Source organism: Buteo buteo, chromosome 2 (genome assembly GCF_964188355.1).
Source record: "Buteo buteo chromosome 2, bButBut1.hap1.1, whole genome shotgun sequence".
NCBI classification, from domain to species: Eukaryota; Metazoa; Chordata; class Aves; order Accipitriformes; family Accipitridae; genus Buteo; species Buteo buteo.
Window position 1 is genome coordinate 66,783,850 of NC_134172.1, and position 20,157 is coordinate 66,804,006.

At 44.8% G+C, this 20,157-nt stretch overlaps 2 protein-coding genes across 6 annotated transcripts in view; both read right to left on the bottom strand.

The window, feature by feature from the left end:
- The window catches only part of ARHGAP40 (Rho GTPase activating protein 40), a 43,900-nt gene extending 30,316 nt beyond the window's left edge, over positions 1-13,584 (bottom strand). Inside the window, exons 1-2 of one of the 3 annotated variants that reach the window (XM_075059190.1) lie at positions 7,717-7,876; positions 7,023-7,162 (exon numbers count right to left, since the gene is read on the bottom strand). The gene's annotated coding sequence lies outside the window, so the exon portion shown is untranslated. Of the gene's footprint in view, positions 1-3,685; positions 3,709-7,022; positions 7,163-7,716; positions 7,877-13,486 lie in introns of those variants that run through there. The other 2 variants (XM_075059183.1, XM_075059211.1) reach the window with 2 other exon arrangements.
- A 352-nt stretch (positions 13,585-13,936) lies between these two features.
- On the bottom strand, positions 13,937-20,105 carry ADIG (adipogenin). 3 transcript variants are annotated; one of them, XM_075059246.1, is made up of 3 exons: positions 19,825-20,105; positions 16,458-16,759; positions 13,937-15,209 (listed from the first exon to the last, which is right to left on the bottom strand). In XM_075059246.1, exons 2-3 carry the CDS (start codon positions 16,752-16,754, stop codon positions 14,964-14,966), a joined length of 543 nt encoding a protein of 180 aa, XP_074915347.1. In that variant the 5' UTR covers positions 16,755-16,759; positions 19,825-20,105; the 3' UTR covers positions 13,937-14,963. The 3 variants fall into 3 exon arrangements, with proteins under 3 accessions (XP_074915347.1, XP_074915356.1, XP_074915339.1); XM_075059255.1 differs by having other exon boundaries at positions 16,458-16,754; positions 19,825-19,909; XM_075059238.1 differs by lacking the exon at positions 19,825-20,105 and adding an exon at positions 18,544-18,723.
- Between the last annotated feature and the right edge of the window lie 52 nt (positions 20,106-20,157).

The following is a 20,157-nucleotide window of genomic DNA, read 5'->3' on the forward strand; positions in this document are numbered from 1 at the left end:
ACAGTGTTTCTGTAATTTCCCTTTCTTCTAACATTTACTATTCATAATCCCAAAGTGAAAGGGACAACAAGTCATTTATTTAAAGTTTCCTTAACCAAGGCACACAAAGCTTGTCCAGCACAAGTAATAACCCCGCTCAGCGTTTCCAACATTCCCAGTAAGGCTGGGTCTATGGCTTAGCCTGCTTTGCCTCCAACAGCTTAAAGGCCAGCAGCAGCTATTTTAGAGATAACCCCTCATAAAAGCATGCAAACAGGCCATCTCAGTTTTGTTCCTTACACATTAACAAAGCTATTTTTCCAGCCACAGCTTTAGTCAAGCTGCTTTAACCCCACCTTGTGAACATGCAGCCGACCTGCTGCAGAAGGAACGCTGCCCAGCCCCCCGAGGCAGGCGGAGGGAGGATATTTGGTCTGGGATGCTTACAACTCCCCACGCCAAGTATGCAAAACCATTAATGGGAATCTTCCCCCCCCCGCCTCTTTTTTTCTCCTTACCCCCAATTCCTGCAAAATGTTATTCCTCCCCCCAGAATTTTAGACACTGTGAAGCAAACCAAGAGGACACCGAGAAGGAGGCACCCCACTGAAGATGGGTCCCTCTCCAGGTAACTGAACGTGCCTCTGGGAAAGCTCCTGTGTCCAGCTGGAGTTAGAGCTGGCCTCCCCTGGCTCGCTCCTGTTCCCAGTAAAACCACAGGCCTTGCACATACATTGTGTGTTGTATTTCTTATTTAGCTTATTCACTACAAGTGGTTCTAATGAGAATCATAAGGGATCAAATTCAAAACTCAGGTTACCCATATAGCTCCTCCTCCATCAGCTCCAAACCAAGATAAATTGCAGAACGTACCTGCTTGTGAAATTCAGTTATAACCAAAGCCCATCCACAAGCCACAGCTTTTACAACAGCACCGGATTATACATAGGGGGCATATTATCATAGAATGGTTTGGGTTGGACAGGACCTTAAAGATCATGTAGTTCCAACCCCCCTGCCACGGGCAGGGACACCTTCCACTAGACCGGGCTGCTCCAAGCCCCATCCAACCTGGCCTCGAACACTGCCAGGGATGGGGCATCCACAGCCTCACCAGGCAACCTCTCAACCTGCTCCAGTGCCTCACCACCCTCACAGTGAAGAACTTCTTCCTAATATCTAATTACAAAAATTGATCCAATAATATAGACCTCAACAACTTGTAAAAAGCAAATCAAAACAATTCTGATGCTTTTATTCAGGTACACAGACAATGATTGCTGCAAAGCTACATCGGACAGAAGCATACACCATCATATGTGACCACACAAACTGCCCAGGGTTTGAGACATGGGAGGGGAGAGAGAGGAGGGACAACAACAAAAATCTATGAGAGGATATGTAGCTGCTTTAAGCATCACTGTTTTTACAAACTCAGGAAACCGTTATTTCTCCCCAGGAAGCACCCAGCCTTTCCAAAAGGCTTCCCACCAAGCACACCTTGCCCTGACACAAGTGGTTGGGTTTCAGGCCATTCCTTCTCCTGTACGGAAAAGCACATCGAAGCTTCTAGTACTGCAAGTAGCTGGGCACAACAGCCCACAACTACATTTCTTTTCTCTCTCAGCTACGTTCCTCCTCACTACATTTCTTTTCATAACTTCACCCAGCTGCTTGTCCTTTTTGACTGGCCGATTTTCAGACAGACAGGCTGCTAGTCACTTGTACAGGCAAGCTTCATTGTCACAGATTTCTAACACAGCAGTAATAACGTAGGCAGGCTTGTTGCACAACTGGGGAGAACTTAAAGCATCCAGAATGAAAACAGAATTCTTTAATAGTACATGCAGCTTTGAATACTTATATAAAGCAGTATGCAAGTGTTACTGAAAATTTAAGATCTCTGTGGATAATAACAGCTGCACTACCATCTACAGCCTTTCACATATTCACTTCTGTCTGGACTTTGGTTATTCATGGCATTTGAGAGGAATAATCAGCAAGTTTATTTCCTAGCTTGTGAGAAAAGAGGTGGAGGAATAGGACACAAAGCCAGCTGAGTCTGCATTTTCAGATGGAGTGAATCAGGATAAATATTCCAACTCTCATTCCGAGCTCTCCAGCATGTTTCATGCTCCATGACAGTCTTTCTGGCATCATCAGAGATGAGCCAAGCTCACTAGGACGAGATCATCTGGCTCACAGGAGCTGAATCTTACTCAAATATGGAGACAAATGGACATACCAATGCTCTCAGCAGCCAATTAGTTCAAATGAATCACCGGTCCAGACCCAACACTGTTATGGTTGCAGTTTTAGTGCATGAGTTATTTCTGAAGGTATCTACATGTCCTGCCAAACTGACATGACTTGGCTCGCTCAGTAAACCCAATTTTTTCAGGACCAAAAAGGAGGGGGGAAAACATCCGACATGCTTTTGGATAATTGGGAATTTCAGCTGGGCAAAGCACATGCAGACTGGAGACCTGAAGACTAGAGGAATCCTCTGCCAGACCACAGGGACCCCACCAGCCTGGGAGACCTGCCTCTGAACACTGCCTGACAGAGCTCAGCATCAGTGCCTTCAGGTCAGCTTGCACACAATGTTCACCAGCTGCATCACGAGATCTTTTGGCAGCATTACATTTTTCAAGCATCCCCAAAGTAATTCGTTACCATGAAAATCAAATGCAAGTGAAAGACGCTGCAATGTGAAGGAGAGCAGAAAAACCTGTATGTAGCTGAAATCCCTAACACACAAGTTTTTTTCCTCCAGCGGGTGTATTTTTAGAGTGTGCATAATATTAGAAAAGCCTGAAAATAATTCATCTCCCCACCACTCAGTCACATATCAAGAAAACCCTCAAGCAGCGTTACCTAGCCATCACGTGGACGCATTAAGAGATTATTGCAGTTTCTGGAGTCACCGAGGCGGTGAGATTATCCAAGTCCCAGCCTGTTCCCAGTCTGCCAGGGAGGCAGCACCCAGGCCGTGTCCCGGGGCGAAGCGCTCCGTGGCGATCACGCCTGGCTAACAGGCATCGGCTCCCAGCAGCCGGCCCCACAACCCCGGCTGGCTCTGCTCTGCCCCGAGCTGGGAGACCAAACCAGCATCTCTCGGCTCCACTGCTGCCAAGAAACAACCGCAGCAACACGCAGACCCTACGAAGGGCTTCCGATCGTGACTTTACTGTGCAAGACGAGACCGGATTTGTCATCCTCCTGGGACAGATACAGGCATGCCCATGGGAGCCGGGGTACCAACTCAGCGCAACTGGAGAGGTAAAGCATCACCGTCCCTGACCGCCCGGCATCACCCCCTCGACCCTCCCTGCTCTACCCACTCTTTGGGTGGCTCAGGCGCGACGATGAACGGCCAGACCCTCCTTACTGTAAAACCCAACCTGCCTGCAGCCACAAGCTGTACATCAGAGCACGCAACCTTTGCTGCACTTTAAACGCTTTACTGCGCCCAAGAGTTGTGACAAACGGAGGATTAGTACTGCAGGCGGTGGACAAACAGTGAGAACAGATGCTTCCTAAGCTGAGATGGTTTGCATGCAGATGGCTATTAGTCTCACATCTAAGAAAAAAGAAAGAAACACGGGGCGAAGGAGGAACCCCTGGCATCCTGCGAGATGCAATGGTGTAGCAGAGCGGGACTAGCCGGCTGGCGGCCAAAGCCAGAGCCACTTCACCACCTTACCGTCAGAAGTAGCAACTCTGGGCAGAGATCTCCACCAGGCGCGGGGCAGTGGTTGGACACATGACTGCCTCCAGCTGCCCACCCTGTCTGACGATGTCGTGGCTTGGGAGAGTGAAGGAGAAGGAAAAAAATCATACGCTCGTTAGGCACAGATGTATATTTAGATAGGCGAACTGCAAAGTTGCTTAAACCTAATTACTACTGTAAATGTAATTTAAACCACCCAAAACATTTCCACTGCTCAAGGAAGAGCTGTAACAATGGGGGGAAGTGCTAAGACACAGCAGCTATTCTTAATGCACAAAAACACTTATTCTGATGAATAACCAAGACTTACTAATTTAAATTGAGTATGTTTCTGCCTCCTGGGCATTTTCAGACTGTATAAAATTAGAAGTCTTAGCGGGTTTCTGAGGATGACCTTGTTTAGCTCCCTAATCAAACACATGCCTGACATCTACCAGGTGCTGTGCCTTGCAAAAAACCTATCTTTCTTGATGGACACTCAAGGCAGAAAGAAGTGACAGGCACCAGATTAATAACCACCAAGCTGCTTGTTCACTTCCTTCAAACCCAGGGACTTATTATCACTGCAACCAGCTGACAAAGTGCTACACATCATTTCTAAGGTGTGATAGAAGAGAGGCAGAGGGGACAAAGGATCAGCAGTCAGGTCCCTCCCCAGCTGCAATGAGTAACCACCATCTCATGCCAGCCCAGCCATGTCAGTCGAGCTCAGGCAGGACTGGAGTCCACGTAGCAGAGCTTGCCCCCAGCACCACCTTCACGGAGGGCTTGCACCGCCTTAATTTTCATAGAAAAAAATATGCAAGAGCTCAAATTCCCAAAGCTCACCTCCCAGCCCATTTCACAAACCTCATTTTGATTTTTTGCAAGTTGGATTTTCTGTTCCCTTCTGGGAAATGGATGGGGCAACAGAGCTACAAATAGGAAGAGTGTCAGAAATGGACTGTCTTACTCTGCTGCCCCAGTTCTCAGCCCAAAGATGAGATAGATTAGGTTGTCATCTTGTTTATTTCCTGCACCATAATCACAAGCAGCGGGATGGGCTCCATGGGCTGAACTCACCGTGAGTCAGTGTGTTTTTGGGCATCCCATAGGAGTTACTGCCCAAAGAATGCCAAACATCCACTCCTGAAAGAGAAGTCACGTACACAGCATGGCCCCACAAGCAGTGCAGAGCACATGGTTCAGAACTACCAAGGTTATGAGACAGCTAAACAATAGCTACTGATAGTTTGACACAGATAAGCTAGAGTTTTAGCAAGGATGGTAAGAGAAGGGGAGGAGAAAAGTGGGAGTGACCTGATCATAGCTACAGAACTACACTATTTATTAAAAGTGAAACACCTAAAGACCAGTGTGGACTAAGTACAAATGCAGTTTTCAAAGCAATATCTTGTTTAGGGGTGGGGGGTTGGTAGATTTTAGTATCTTATAGTTTTAAAGATCTCCCCAGAAGTTTTTATATTGGGTCACACTAGCTGAAACTACTTCAGAGATTAGGCTGGAACCCCCTCTGTGTTATTGAAGCTTGTCTTGTTGAATGATTACAATAAAAAATAAATCCACTTACCTAAATACTCCAAATTCATGATCCAGAGAAAAATACTGACCAGATAGGTCCACACACATTGTCCCTTCACACGTGAATACAGAGCATCTACTTGGGAATGAAAGTAAATGTGCTCATTTGTGGGTAGGACAACCATCAGCCTCTGAGCAGGGGAACAGAACAATACCCCCCTCTCAAAGACAGTAGCATTTTTACAGATCCTGATTACTCAATTATTTCCAAAGTGAAAAGAAAATTTAATATAGCCTAGTAGCAGAAGTTCTTATTTAACAGTCAGGCAATAGTAAGTGCCAATTATTCCACTCATAAACAACAGTTGTGCTTGTACTCAAAAGTGCCATCATTTATCCTAACAGGCTTCTGTTCTACTTTGTCATCTCTTTAACAGGTCTATCAGGAGAAATCCAAACTTTTCTGTGTGCGGAGAGATTACAAATGGCACATGATTTATATTTATGGGCATTCTCTTCATTTGTCCTCTAGAAGAGAGCTGGGACAGAAACAGAACTGGGCTGCTGCTTTAAAGGCTCAGAAGTTAAAAAAAAAGTCAGCTATCACTATTTTTGCTATGCTGGCACCCTGCTCTGAAGTCACCACACAGAGCTTGTTTGTACTAGTTTCATCTATAAACGATGCAACAGCTGGAACAAAACTGGTTGAGATGCTGAACCTGATTGCACAATACAGCTCAGGGCTCTTACAGAGCTATTAGCAGTCAAGAGTTTGTTAACTCATTAGGAGAGGGCTTCTTTTTCCAAAATATTCATGACAGAGTTTAATTACACAAATCTTCATGAAAAACAGCATCAGAAGATTACAGGCATGTTCTAGGTCTCAGGGGCCAATGAGGGGATGGAAGAGCTTGCTACAGACATTTCCAAACAGCTTTAGTGCAGGCTTTAAAGGAAGAACACAGGGCAGGTGAGGTTAGTTGTGCAAGATCATCTCAAAGGTCGGTCAGAGACTAGAGTAGTGTCTGTAAATCCCCACATGCTATTTACTGTTGTATAAAACCCCACTGCTCTAACTGCAGGGCCAAAGAGGAGATCAGACATATGAAGTCTCAGGTATCAATGTCAAGTGACATTGCAAGACAGATTTTTATTCTTCAGTTTACACCCGGTGCGTAAGTTCAGAGTAACAGTGCTATTGCAAAGGCAAAAAGAAGACAGCACATAGATCATGCTCTGAATAAGCACAGTGAATTCAACAAGCTAAACAAGCAAAAATTCAATTCAGGCTCACAGGTGAGTTGAAAACTACAGAGATTTCATAAAAGTAAATCTAAAGACATATACACAAGCAGACGAACTATAGCAACTATGCTTTACCTCACAGCTCTAGTAAGTCTGATGAACTCTTTTAACTAAACTGATATTCAGGACTGTATGTCCTAAACAACCAAACTTCTATACATTGGACATTTTCTGACACAGGCATCACTTGACTGTGGCTGCCAACTTGACTCCTGCTCAGTTTTTTGGCCCAACACACAGCTCATGCTGACACAGCTCAGCCTGATCTATGCTGGGAGCAGCATCACTAGGCTAAAGCAAGAGCTACACGTACACCAGATACAAAGGAGAGGAGGAGATAAGACCTGCTGTCCTTGCAGCTGTACAAAAACAACTGTTGGGCAGTTTCTGATAAGACTGAAACTCTTCAGAATTAACTGGAACAACCCACAGGAATGGTAGAAACCAAACTTTCATGATGGAAGGTGTAAGTACATCACCTTACCCAAAAAGCTTTCAAGCTGACCCATCAGCATCTGTACTGCTGAGGCTCCCAGGCTTCCCACCGCAATACTGGGACACCTGCAGCTTGACTGAGGAGGAAGGATGAGCATTCTCACCATCAGCTGGGAAACTGGCTTCCTCCTAAGCATGAGAGTTAGTGAATTTGTGAATTAGTGAAGTAATGAATTAGAGAATTAACAAGTTACACCAGCCCATTGAAAGGGGACCGAGCCCTTGTTTGATTTTTACCTAATGAGCACATGTAGTAAAGTTGGATTCACAGGGTACATCCTCCTCTAACTTTGAGAGGTCCAAACGAACCATGAAACTTGACTTAGTACTATTGTCAGAAAAAGTACTCATAGAGGGTTAAATGATATTCATAGATCCCCAGCTAGCAACCAAGCAGCAGCTTCTTGACCTTTACAAAGACTAGTTTTTCTTTGCCATCTGCTTTGTTGACACTTACAATGAGGTAATGTTAATCCATTACAAAATTGCACAAACCTCACTAGCAGAGTTCACAGGAAAGCCTTAAAGAAGCAATTCCTTCGTCCTACTTATAGATTTGCCCGTTTTCTTCCAGCTAACACACCACTGCAGTTAGAATAAGCTTTGCAAAAAGCCATTCTCCAAAAAGCTTTTTCCACAATGCGTGCTGGTATTTAATAAAGCCTTGAATTCTCCCAACTGACCTGGCAGCTCTGTGCTTGCTCCAAACTCTTCCTGGCCTGCAAACATCCGGCAGCTTCGTGCCTGCTTTACGCTGGCCAAGAGAGCGTAGGAAGCACGAAGTGAATGAACTCTGAAACTCTTGGATTAGGGATATCGTTAGGACTGCTCCCAGGAGGTATCCTTCCTCTCCTGTTAATCAAAGGAAATACTGCATCTAAATACAGCTGTTACCTTTATCTACTTTTACCTTTCTTATGCACAAGCTGGAGTGAGTCCAGGATTCTGGAATATTTGACCAAAACAACGGTATCTCAGATCAGCTGCAGGGATGTATACATTGCAGCCTCATGTCTGCCTTCCGCTATGAGGCATGCAAGGATTTCCTTCCACTGTGTTAGCCCTGCTGTTTTCAAACATTAACATTGTCTGAGCTTTACCTTGACCGAGAAAAACAACTTTCATCAGCAAAGCTGTATTTATTCGTTGCCTAAAGAGGATATCCTTCCAGTTCCATTATATATTGGCCACCTGCTATGGACCTTGCAAGAGTTACAGGCTCCTGTTCACTCAAGAGTCTACACAAACCCTCAAGGCAAGAAATACCGCTTTCGTTTCCAGTGTCGGTCACTTGCTTAGGGTTGTCAGGAGTATGATCAAGCAGGAGAAACAGGGGTTCAAGCACTGGCAGCATGCTCAATTGTCTACATACAGAGACACCGAGAAATCCGAGCTCCCAGGACTCCAGCATAACTGTTTATTTGGCAGCAGTGGTGAAAAAGTTTTGAGCGTAGTTGAATGGCAACCACTATCAGCAAGACAGCCTCATGCACAAGCTTCAGAGCCAAAACACAGAAGTCATCTTCCCAAACCAGCAGTGCTACAGAACAGCCCTTCAGATGCCCCACTACCCCAACATGCAGGCTTCCTTTCCTCGCGTGTATGCTCTCCACATCCACCGCAGGCTAAGCCCAGTGAAGGTTCACCAAGAAATTAAGATTAAGGAAAAGTACATCTGTTAAGCCACCTCCTCCAGGAAACAGGCACTTAACTGACCTCAACTAATTCAGAAATAACACCCTTCAGGGAGAAGAGTGCAGAGGCAAGGGAGTGAAGAGTACTCTGCATTTGTGCCTTTCCCCTGTTTCTTAGTTACAATGATGTCTCTCCCATGCTTCATTAGGTGACCCAGGGAGGGATAACTGAGAAGTATAAAATGGTAACTCTTGGTCAGGAGCCTCCTGTCACTGCTTTATCAGTGCACAGCCTGCCTGCTACGCTACCACTGAACCATCAGTGTATAACGGTCAAGCAGGGTCTTGCCACTGCCCTCACCTCCTTGGCAGTCCCTTCCCAAAATACACGACAGTAACATGTGTCGGTACCAACATCCGCTGCTAACAGTCCATCATCCTAGGAGGAGCCTTCTATAAAAGGGCAAAAGAGGACAAAGGGATAAATACATTAGTGCCACAAAATCAATAAACGCACTAGAAGTGTGCTTGGGTCTCAGCCAAGCTGTTTACTGAAACACTGAGGTCTCGACTGTATGTTGCACTCCGTGTCATTTCCTACGCTCAGGCTCCACCATACGATGGCAGCTTGTATGTTCACATGGCCATCTCACAGACCATAAGCCACAGTATTCAATTCAAGTAGACAGGGACATCGCAAGTTGTCATAGATGGACAAAATTACATATCATGTAAAAACTAAACAACTCTCAGACAACTAGTGAATTAATAACAGGCTTGCTAGACATTATGCAAGAAGATTCAAGGGTCCTGAAACTTCTCCCTCTAAAAATTTAAAAAGACATGAAAAAAAGACCAGAGTATTGTTTATTTTAAAAGGTGCCCCAGTGAGGGTTGCCCTATTATTTTTCTGTATGACAACAGCAAAGTTCCCTTCATACTTAGCTAGCACACAGGATTTAGTGAGAAAGATCCTCATTTTCACAAGAGACCCAAATTTTGCAGACAGCTCAACAGTCCCAGCACTAGCAGCCCTGGGGCTGATGGAATAAGCTATGCAGATGGAAACAATTATTTAGGAGGGGAAGGAGTCCTGCATGCATGGAGCAACATCTCACTAAAACTGAAGCCTCCCACCGACACATTCCAGACTCTTAGAGTCATTTACTTTGGGGAATATGCTTTAAGCTACATCAGCTTTTGTATTTCTTTCTCCAAATTTCTTTGCAATCACCAAACACACTCCCCTGCAAACTGACCTAACGGTCTTACCAAACAGCAACAAATACTACAAAGTATTATAAACATCTGAATCCAAAATCTATTTAGAGACCTAACTTTTCAAGCAACAAGTTCTGATTTCAGACAAGCTTTTCACTACACAACGCACCTGGAAGGACTTACTGATTAACAATGCTGTGGTGAACGACTTCTACCTAAAGTCCATGGCATAAAATAATGAAAAAATCATATAGGCCATATTTGATATGTAGAATATCAAATCAAAGTGCCTTATATAACTCAAAACCATGTTTCTTAGAAAGGAACAGAATTACAGAAAGGAATAGCACTAATTGATTAGAAATATCTAATTAAGGGTAGTCCTTTCAAGCCAGCTGCGTAAAAAATATTTCATATAATATGTTGCAGGAGAAAAATAACTCCAGCAGGTTTCAATTAAGACTCATTGCCATATGGATTTTACATCTGCAGCAGGAAGGCTCAAACACCATGTCACAACTAAGACATTTTTATGTCTCCAACTGAAAGCGCTTAAACTGCTTGGAATAGAAGCATATGGGCCATAACATCCCCAATTAAGCAAACATTTTGCTGAACTGAGAGCCTAAAAGACACACAAAGCTAGAATATACTGTATTCTCGGTCATACGTTGTAGCCTCTAACTTTTAAAGGATTAAAAAAAAGCTAAGAGTGTACAGCATGTACACTTCTAACCTTTAGTGCCCGCCTCACCCAGCCAAAGCAGAGGACCCCAGCACAAATCGCACAGTGATTTTGAACGCGGCACTAGAGGGACGGGGGGCCCTTCGCTCCGTGCAGACAGGGCAGGGCACTGTTCCGCCGAGCAGTTTACACACGCAAGCACATGTGAAGGGCTCCTCAGGTCACCACTTCATCCAGCCTCCTGCTTAAAGCAAGGTCAAAACAGAAGCTAGACCAGGACACCGAGGGCTTTCGCCAGTTGAGTCTTGCAAAGGGCTGAGGTGCCACAACCTCCGTGGGCCCCCGTTTCAGCACTCCCCTGGACTCGCAGGGAGCGATATTTTTCCTTCAGGCACGCTGGAGCCTCACCCATTTCAATTTATAAAGCTTTGACAAGTGACACGATTCTCCATCCAACTAATCAAAGATGCTATGAACTGGAAGACAACACTTCGGGGTTTTTCCTTTCAGCATCAAACCCACCATCTCAAAAACCGTGTCTTGATTAAACCAAGAGCTCTGCTGCTGCCGTTGCGCCCTCTTGGGGCACAAGGGACCATGAGCCAAATCTTCAGCGTTATTTTTCTACATGCAGCTGGACCGAAGAACCCCAATTCCTCTTTACTAAGAACAGATGTCAGCCAAGTTAAATCATCCCATGACTCCTCCAGGAGAAGGATGTAAACAGCCACAGCTCGCCCAGCTGTTACTAAGAGAGGCCCAGCTGACAAGTTAGGGATCCCAACATGCTGCAAGACCTTATCCCAAAATGCTTTGACATACTACTTTCAGACATGTTTATCGCTTAAATCCATCAAAACACATTAGGTCACTTGAGCTTACAGTAGATGAGACTTTGGATCTTTTACCAACTTCTTCCAGAGTTTTGGGCTCAGAGGAGAAAGAAATGGGTATCTACGTTTTTCAATGTAAAATGCTTTCCAACGCGGTCTTATGTTTAATAAAGCCCCCACCTCTGTAACATGCCTGCAAAGCAAATGCTTTACAAATAAGAAGGGGGGGGGGGGGAAGAGATATTAAGTGATGTGCAAAAGATCATAAAACATCTATGGTACAGTTTGGTATATAGAAATGCAGGCTTCTACCTCCCAGGAGGCTTAACCTCAGCCAAAAGAAACTACCAAACTACAGCTCCCACTAATGCTGTGCTTGGAAATGTTCAATCCAGGTTTTGGTATCAAACTTTTTCAGCTAAAAAAACTACATGCTTGCTACAGTAAAGAAGCGCCCAGGGATGGAGGCTGCTGGGTGCATATGAGAAATGATGCTTTGCACCAGGTGAACAAGAGACCTTACTGGTGAATCAAATCCAAAACTACAGAAAAGTCTTCATTCAAAAAAAAAAAAAAAAATCTATTTGCAGTCACTGCAGACAATCACACTGGCAGGAGTTCTGCTACAATATCCAAGTCTGCAAGCTCCAATGCTCCTGCTGATGCCCAGAAAACAGCTTTTGCACAAAACAGTGAAGGGAAATTAAAGCACAAATTCACTGATGCTATTCAAGTGCTTGCAGACTACAAGGCAGCTGAGAAGTCATGCTACATTCACACTGTGAACTCCAAATCCTCAGCAAAAATAGGCACGGGGGCAGGCGTTACAGCTAGATTCAGGGAAAGAAATATTTTAACAACGGTGGACCACAGAACAAAGTCTACTGGGTTGAAACTGAGTCCCCGTGCCTGTAGGTCTGTGCCCATTCTCCAGGTCAGGTTGATACATCACCAACCTCTTGCAAGCAGCATGGACCCACAGCAGAGCCAAAATGGCCTTTCCATACTACTTTTAGCTGAACTCACACACAAAAGTTTTATTCTTACCAGCCAAATATTTAGTCGTGCATTATTTCTCAAAGCTCAGAAACAGGAAAACCAGGTATAAACCACTGCTGCCATCAGCATAGCTGCGGTACTGGGGAACTCCACAGGAACCAGTAATCCTCAAAGTAGGTTTCTCAATCAGGTTTTGCATGCTGGCACCCACCTCCCTGCTACTACAGTGACATTGCAAGCAACAGCCAGCCCAGCCAAGCTAAAACTATTCCGAGTGTATTTACACAGACTAAACCTACCCAAAGCATATACTTTGGTATCACTAGGCTTTAAAACATCACCATGCAATACAAGAAGCAGCAATATTCTACTTGACCTTTAGATAGTTTACCTACTCACCTCAGTTCATCTACTTCTTTGCGGTGATGATCCCAGTAAAATGGTTTTAACTTGAATTGTGGCATTTTGGCAACTGCCTCAAGATAATAAGGTTTCTTATTGAACTGAGATTAATGAAGAGTCCAACGTATTCAAGTAGCCTAAACAAGTGAAATCCCATAGAGACAGGAGGCATTCCCAGCGATTCAGCTGCAAGATTAAGTCCTTCTTGCCAACATGTTTTTAAGCGCACACAGACTGGGTGGAAAAGGAAAAGAGAAAAGCCTTGGGACTACCAGAAAACGTTCTTCTCGCTGGCTCAGGGAAGACAGCTTTGAGATGTCGGTACGGGGGCTGTAGCTGAAACAATAACCCCACTCCCCGACGGGGCACGAGCAGCCAAATTCTGCAGGAAAAGCAGCAATTTCGCACCGAGTCCCGTTACGGCGTCTCAAGCAACAGAAACCCCACGCCCCTGGGGCGCAGCCAGTCTCCCTACCACCACCGAGCATCAGCCTACCTGGTCAGCTCAGCGCCGCAGACAATTGCTGCCGAGCCGGAGGAGAGAAAAAGAAGAGACGGGAGCTCGCTCGACACCCGACCGCGGCACGGCAGCCGAAGCCGCCCCGCGGTACCGCCCGCACCCACCCGCCGCTTCTCCGAGAGCTCCAATCCTTCCTCGGGCTCGCTGGCCAGGACTCACCCCCGGGACAAGCGCGGAGCTCAGCGCCCAGGCGAAGCCTTCCCCTCCCTCCGCACCGCCCAGGGCGGAGGAGAGGGCCGGGCCGGGGGGGGGGGGGGGGGGGCATGGCCGCCGCCCGCCTGCGCGGGGAGCCCCGGGGCCCGGCCCGGCCCCTGCGAGGGCTCCGGGGGAGGCGGGAGAGGGCCGGGGCGGACCCCACGCGGGACTGCTGCCCGGGCTCGCCCGGCGCCGCCCCCGCGAAGAAGCGCAGCTGTAACCGGTCCCTCAGCATCCACCGCGGCCCCGCTCCCCGCTGGCAGAGCGGGAAGACGCGGGGCGTCGCCAAAGGAGAAGTACCCCAGGCCCAGGTCACCCTCCGCGGAGAGACGGAGATTTCCTCGGCAAACAGCCGAGGAACGGCAAATTTTTTTTTTTTTCTAAATAAAGGACCTGCAAAAATAAAGGTGTGGACAAACAAGTTTTATTTAAGAGCATACTGCTCTGGACAAATATTTGAACATGTGGAGGTCAGGGGATGGAAGGACAAATACACGTAAACAAGGCAGGCTTCATAATTAGTGCAGGCTAGTGTAGCTGTTACTCGATCTACCCATGCAAGGCTCCAGAGGGACACAGTTACTTCACACCAGGAGCAGAGACAAACATTCTTCACAAGTAGCAATGCGCTCTTTGGGTTGCGACTTCCTAATTCAGGTCCTCTTTTTTTAAAGAGTTTGTTGAATGTGTGCATCAACACCAGGAGCAAACAGCTCTTCTGCTCATAGCCCAACAACTGGATAAACCCTTAAACCACAAAATCGTGGCTCATCCCAGCCCCACCAACATCCTTGTGGTCCCACTAACTGGTTAAATCATGTTGTTGGTGTGAGTGCCTCTTTGGGCTGTAATCTAACCTTTTATCAGCCTGTCAGCTGTACTGAAAAGCATATCCTGAACAGAAATGAAGGAAATGCATGCACAGTATCTGCTAAGGGCATAATTATTTCTTGTTAATTGGAGGTAGGCTTGTTTCATTTGTTAGACCTGAGCATGGAAAATTTGTTTCCTACTTGGAGAACTAACAAGTTGGAGATCAGAAAAGTGCTAATTGCAGTATGAGTAAAATAATCACTGGGCTATACTGCATTTAAGCTCCAGCAAGAACCACTACCAAGAGCTATTGCCTCGAAGATTTCAAAATGGTCAGAGAGTATCACTGTGGTCCTTATGAAAAAAGGAACTCATCCCTCTGTAAAGTCGAAGGGGGGCAGGGTACACACCCAAGCACTGGACAAGAGGCTGGCTGCTGTCATCCATTTAATATTTAGCCTGTCAATACCGTTCACTCTGAAAGCAGCTGTTGTGACCCAAGTGCCTGTCCACTTAGTCTCGAGTAAGTTTCCTTTTCAGAGAATTTACCTCCCTCTGCCATGCTGCAGTAGCTCTCACTGATGCTGAGCAAGATTGCTGCTAACTAACAGTCGTGGGACTACCTGCTTTATTTCCACTCTGAGGTGGTTCTCTGAGCTTCGTCACTCTGTTCCAGCTTCCTCCCCAGGACTGAAGCCAACTCTAGCCTCAGGGAGCCCAGGATTTTCACAACTTTTTCACCCAGCAAAACAAACAGCTGAGCCATGTAGATAATCAGAGAGGAGGGCAGCAGTTGAATCCTCAGGACATTAGAGATCTGGAGCAACTGGCAGCCGAAGTTCCAGGTGAGAGAAGAAAGCATGGTGCATAACAGCTGGTGAAGAAAAGGAGGAACAGAACTGTCATGGCAATGTTGTTTTCAGAAGTTCAATTTTCAGTAGGCTATAAATGATTTGAGACCATGAATGCTTGTTCCCTTCCCTCATCCACCCAACATAACTAGCAAGCCTTTCAGTATGAGCATTATGTCCCACAAGAGACAAGTTTAAACCCCAGTTCTTCAAACTGCTGTGTTCAAATCAATACTTGTACATGTGAAGAGCTCTAGGAGAACCAAATGGTAGCCTAGGCAAGTCCAAGCTCATTCTTAGCATTGTTTCTCTAGCCTTTGAACAACAACAATGAAGAAAAAAAAAAATTACCACACTGACTTGGTACTGCCTTGGTGGTGTTAACGATGTCAAAAATACTTTGACTTGAGCTATTCCAGCTTCAGGGTGCGCTAGTCAAACAACTGCAGCAATTTAAAATTATACCAGTCCTTAGCTATTCTAGCCTAACAAAGGTTGCTGCTCCAGCAAACCTGGTGGAAGTAAATGTGAGTACCTCAGCTGCTGCAATTCAAAAATCCCAGCAATGTAAATGAGTAGACAGGACTGTGAATAGTGACAGTGGAGGCACAGACCAGCTTTCCCTTCTGAGCCCCTTCTGCAAAGGAACATACAGTCAAGGCACAGGAAAGAGAAGACACACAAGACACTAAGCTCTTCCACTGCTTCAAATATATCTTTGGGGTTTTGTATAAAGCTTAAGAGGATTGGGACTGCCATGTTTGCAAAGAGACTTCTGGCTTTGGCTCTTATTGAGCAAGTGAAATAAGTCTAATTTTTAGTCACATACTCCACTATAAGAAATCTGAAGCAGCTTTTAAAAATACATAATATCAGCCATACATGCCAGGAGAGTTTCTATATACAGTTGAGTTAAACTTCTAATCTTACAGAAATAGGTAGCAATTTTCACTGTTTCAAATGCAATTCTCAAGGACTTTAAAAATACATATACATACCTTTAAATATATATATACACACATATTCATACAGTACACACATTTGATAATTATTCTGTACAATTTTGTGTTACCTTTACTTTGTCTACAACAGGAGTCATTCCAAATAGGGAAGATGGAAAAAGTCTCTTGTTAGTCATTAACCAAGCAGAAACCAATCTTGCAGCTTTCTCTTACCCACGATGCCAGGGAGTCAGGCAGAGGTGAAAAAAATCAGAGCTAAGGCACAAAAGCAGTAGATATGCAAAGAGGTAGCCTGGTCACACTACTCACCATCACGATGTTACAGAAATTGTTCTTCTCAACCTGAGAATATCTTATCTTCTGGCTCTGAGACCAGCTGTCTGAGATTACAGCAAAAAGACTTTGCTTTTGGCTTTTTGCATTTGAACTCAGATAAGCAGGCTTGGGCCTCAGTTTTTCCACAGATCCACTGGATTGCATCTCCTCTTGCATTTCTGTACTGGATGTGTCATTCTGGGTTTCTTCCTCTGTTGGTTCATCCTCAAATTTAGAGTCAGAATCAGGATCATCAGAAGATGGTTTCTTTATTTCTTCTACACTGGGCATCTGTGCTGGAAATAGGTTTAAAAAGAACATGTAAAATACCTGCACGCGGCTTCTTCTCCCTAGCTACAAGCCTTGCATGTTCCATCTAGGAGCTAGGCAAGGTTCTTCTGAATCTTCTTCAGTTGAAATAAAGGATTTCCAAACCCAACTAGGCAATAAGATGCCTATACAAGTGGTTGTTTTTAACCAATTAGCTCTTAATCAACAACTGTATTAAAGGAGGAGCTGAACTATATACCACTTTTTACCTGTACCTGCTGTGAACTAGCATAAAATAAGTGAATATGACTGAATTAGCCAGGACGTTATTAAAAAGAGCACTGGCATTTTTTTCTGTCTTAAGAGTGATTGAGAAACAATTCAATGTTCTAATCCTCTAAGCACACTAGTATATAAAAATGTAATGTGTCTAGTCTTATTGATTAAAGTGCAATTTAGAGCATTTGTGGAAATAGTTGGAGGCCTGGTGCTAATAATATACACTGCAGGGCTGGAAATTGTGAAGGTAAATGTAGTAAGCATAACCTGAAAATCAAGACATTGCAGAGTTACTCTGTCCAGGCAAAAAGCTGATGCTCAAGTTAAGTACATGGCACAGCTATCCTTTGCTTATGTAAAATAGGTATTTTATCCTGCTTATCAGACAGCAGCAGTAAGCCATGCCTATGCTGCTCAGGGTACCTTGTACAATTGTCACAACCTCTTATAACCTGCACTTTTTAATTATTGTGCTCAGTTACCCACAAGAGAGCACTGGAACGTGTGGAGGGAAGATACTTTACTACTGAAGCAAGCAGAGGCTGTTTGAGCATCAGCTGTGTGCTAAGCCTGCAAAACGGGAGCTGAAAGTAAAAAATTCAGCATGCACACACATGGCAGGACAGGAAAGGAGGGAGGAGTACAAGCCTTTGGTGTGGTGAGTATCTCCTGTTCATCTGCTGTCTGTGGGTATTGTCTCATTGTTGCTATTCCTATGGGATCTATTATAGGACTGGCTACCACATTATTAAGAACAGAGGGCACCAAACAGAAGTAAAAGCTTGCTGAAATAAAATTTTGTTCTTATTTTCCTTCCTATAGCTGTTCTGCAAAGGCAAAATCACTGCTTTTGAACTTAAGATTGATTCCTCAGCTGGGATTGCTTATGCTCCAGCATTAGAGCAAACTAGCAAGGCTTTATCCTCATGAGTACATCAACAAGGCTACTATTAGCCTAAACCAAAGCCTGTCATCAGTTACTGACATGTTAGCAATAACAATCAGTGATGGATTGGAAAGAGGAGCAAAATACACAAATAAATGAAAATGCACATCCTGCTCCCTTCAAAAACTTTATATCAGCCTCAGCATTGATAAAAGAATCCCTTAACAGGACCATGGTAACACTCCCCACCGCCCCAAAAAAGAGAAGTGTAAGAGAAATATAATGCTAGAGTTTGAAAGTGTACAAAATTAGAGGGTTTGGTTTGCTTTCTAGGGGATTTCAAAATAGAAGTTTACACAAATTACTTGTCCTTTGCCTTTCTTAAATTAAATTACCTCTGAGAAAAAGGGAGAGAGTAAGGAAGAACAGTGGGCAGCAGCTTTTCTTATAGCCATTTTTAACAGAAAAGCATAACAGTTTGAGTTTGGTTTTCCATATGCTACCAACAGTACTAAAAAACCCTTTAGTTCCCTTCTGTGACAAGTGCCATTAGCCTAAAAATAGTTAGCAGAGCACTTTAAAGATGAAGCTAATAGATAAAGCCTTTATGCAGCAGCATTTTATCTGACCAACTGCAGAACTTACCTTCATTAAGTAGAAGCTGTAGCCAGATAATCATTATGATCAACAGCATTACAAATGGCAAACAAAACCAGAAGAAAAGAAGAGGAAAGGTCAGCTCATTCACCAAAGGAACCAGAGGATACTTCATTGCTTGCTTCAGGTTACACTAAGTTTAGAACAGCTTGCCTGCTCTGCTTTACTAACTAGCTTTTAATAACTCTCATTGCATCACTGTGTTAATCACAGGAAGACCGCTGATATACTCAGCATGGTTAGCAAAAGGGGCAGCCCTGTGCTACGTAGGGAGGGAGTAATAAGGCTTAAACACAGGATAAGAACAACTGAGAAAACATTGGATTTGATTGTCCTTCCCTCAGTTGCTGTTTAAAGGATAAATACAAGTTAGGAAGCTTTCAAAGCTTATGTTAAAACAATAGTTAAAGGTATGTTTATGTCCTCAGATATAGGGGAGATAACCAAGCACTTCAGCCACTTTGAAACTGGGTAGCCAAGGTTGCTTTTAAGAAATCAGTAAAACAGAATCAACACTGCAGAGATGAGTAGAGGATGACTAGCTAAAAATTACTTCTCCCAGGCTCTATTATTTGACATGGAGCACAAATACGTCCCGTGTTAACGTGGACTCTATTTTTAGCCTACTCTCTATGTTTCTATCTATTAATTAATCCATTAGGAAAATAAACTTTTGTATTTTAATTGCCTTTCTATCTCCCTTCCCTCCAAAAAAGGCAAGCTAGCATGGTTCATAGGATATGTGTCTATAAATGCATTGCTTAATAGGAAAGGAGTTCAGTAGTGATCAGAGAAGGAACAGATATGTGACTTTGGTAACTTGATATTCATCACACTGCGTGTTTCTCCTTCAATAAAATAAAGCCATTATCTATCGCTTACCTCACAGGGGGTTGTTTGGCTAGATTAATTGTTTGTGTAGCTCTCAGTAAACCTGAGAAGACAGCAGCTATGTAAGTGCACATTATGAATGATTGCATGCATTTAACGTTCTTGCTTGTGTGCACGTGTTTGGTTTTACGTAGTAACAGCCCCTTGAAATGAGCCTTTTAATCCCAAGATCTAAATGAATTTTGCAAATTCTTATTAATTCAGGTTCATAACACTCCTGTGTGAGAAAAGAAAGCTATTATCCCTACTTTGTGCATTGAGTAAACAAGGGAGAAAAGCCATTAATGACCTGAGCATCAAGGATGCTAAGTATTTGCAGTCCCCATTTCGCACAGGGGGGGGGTTGCGGGTTGGTGGCATTGCTGAATGAAAACCAACCGTTTGTCTGTCCGTGCAGAATGCGGGAGCTGTGATCTCCTCCGGTGTAACGCTGAAGCGTTTCTCCCAGTCCCGTCAGCGGGGCCTCTCGGGCTCCGCTCCGGCTCTTCAGGGCTGGCTTCGGCCGGCGGCCTCCCTTGCCCCCGCCCTGCCTGCCCGTCTTCCCGGTGCCGGGCGCTGATCCGGCAGAGGCTCCTGGAGAAGGCCGGGAGGCCTCAGCCGCGGCTGGAGGGCTGTCTTCGGCAGGGAGACGTGCAGGCTGAACGCTGAGGAGGCCTGGGGGAAGCACACGCCGTGGGCGCGATCTCGCGGGGTGGTCTGGCACAGGCCGGG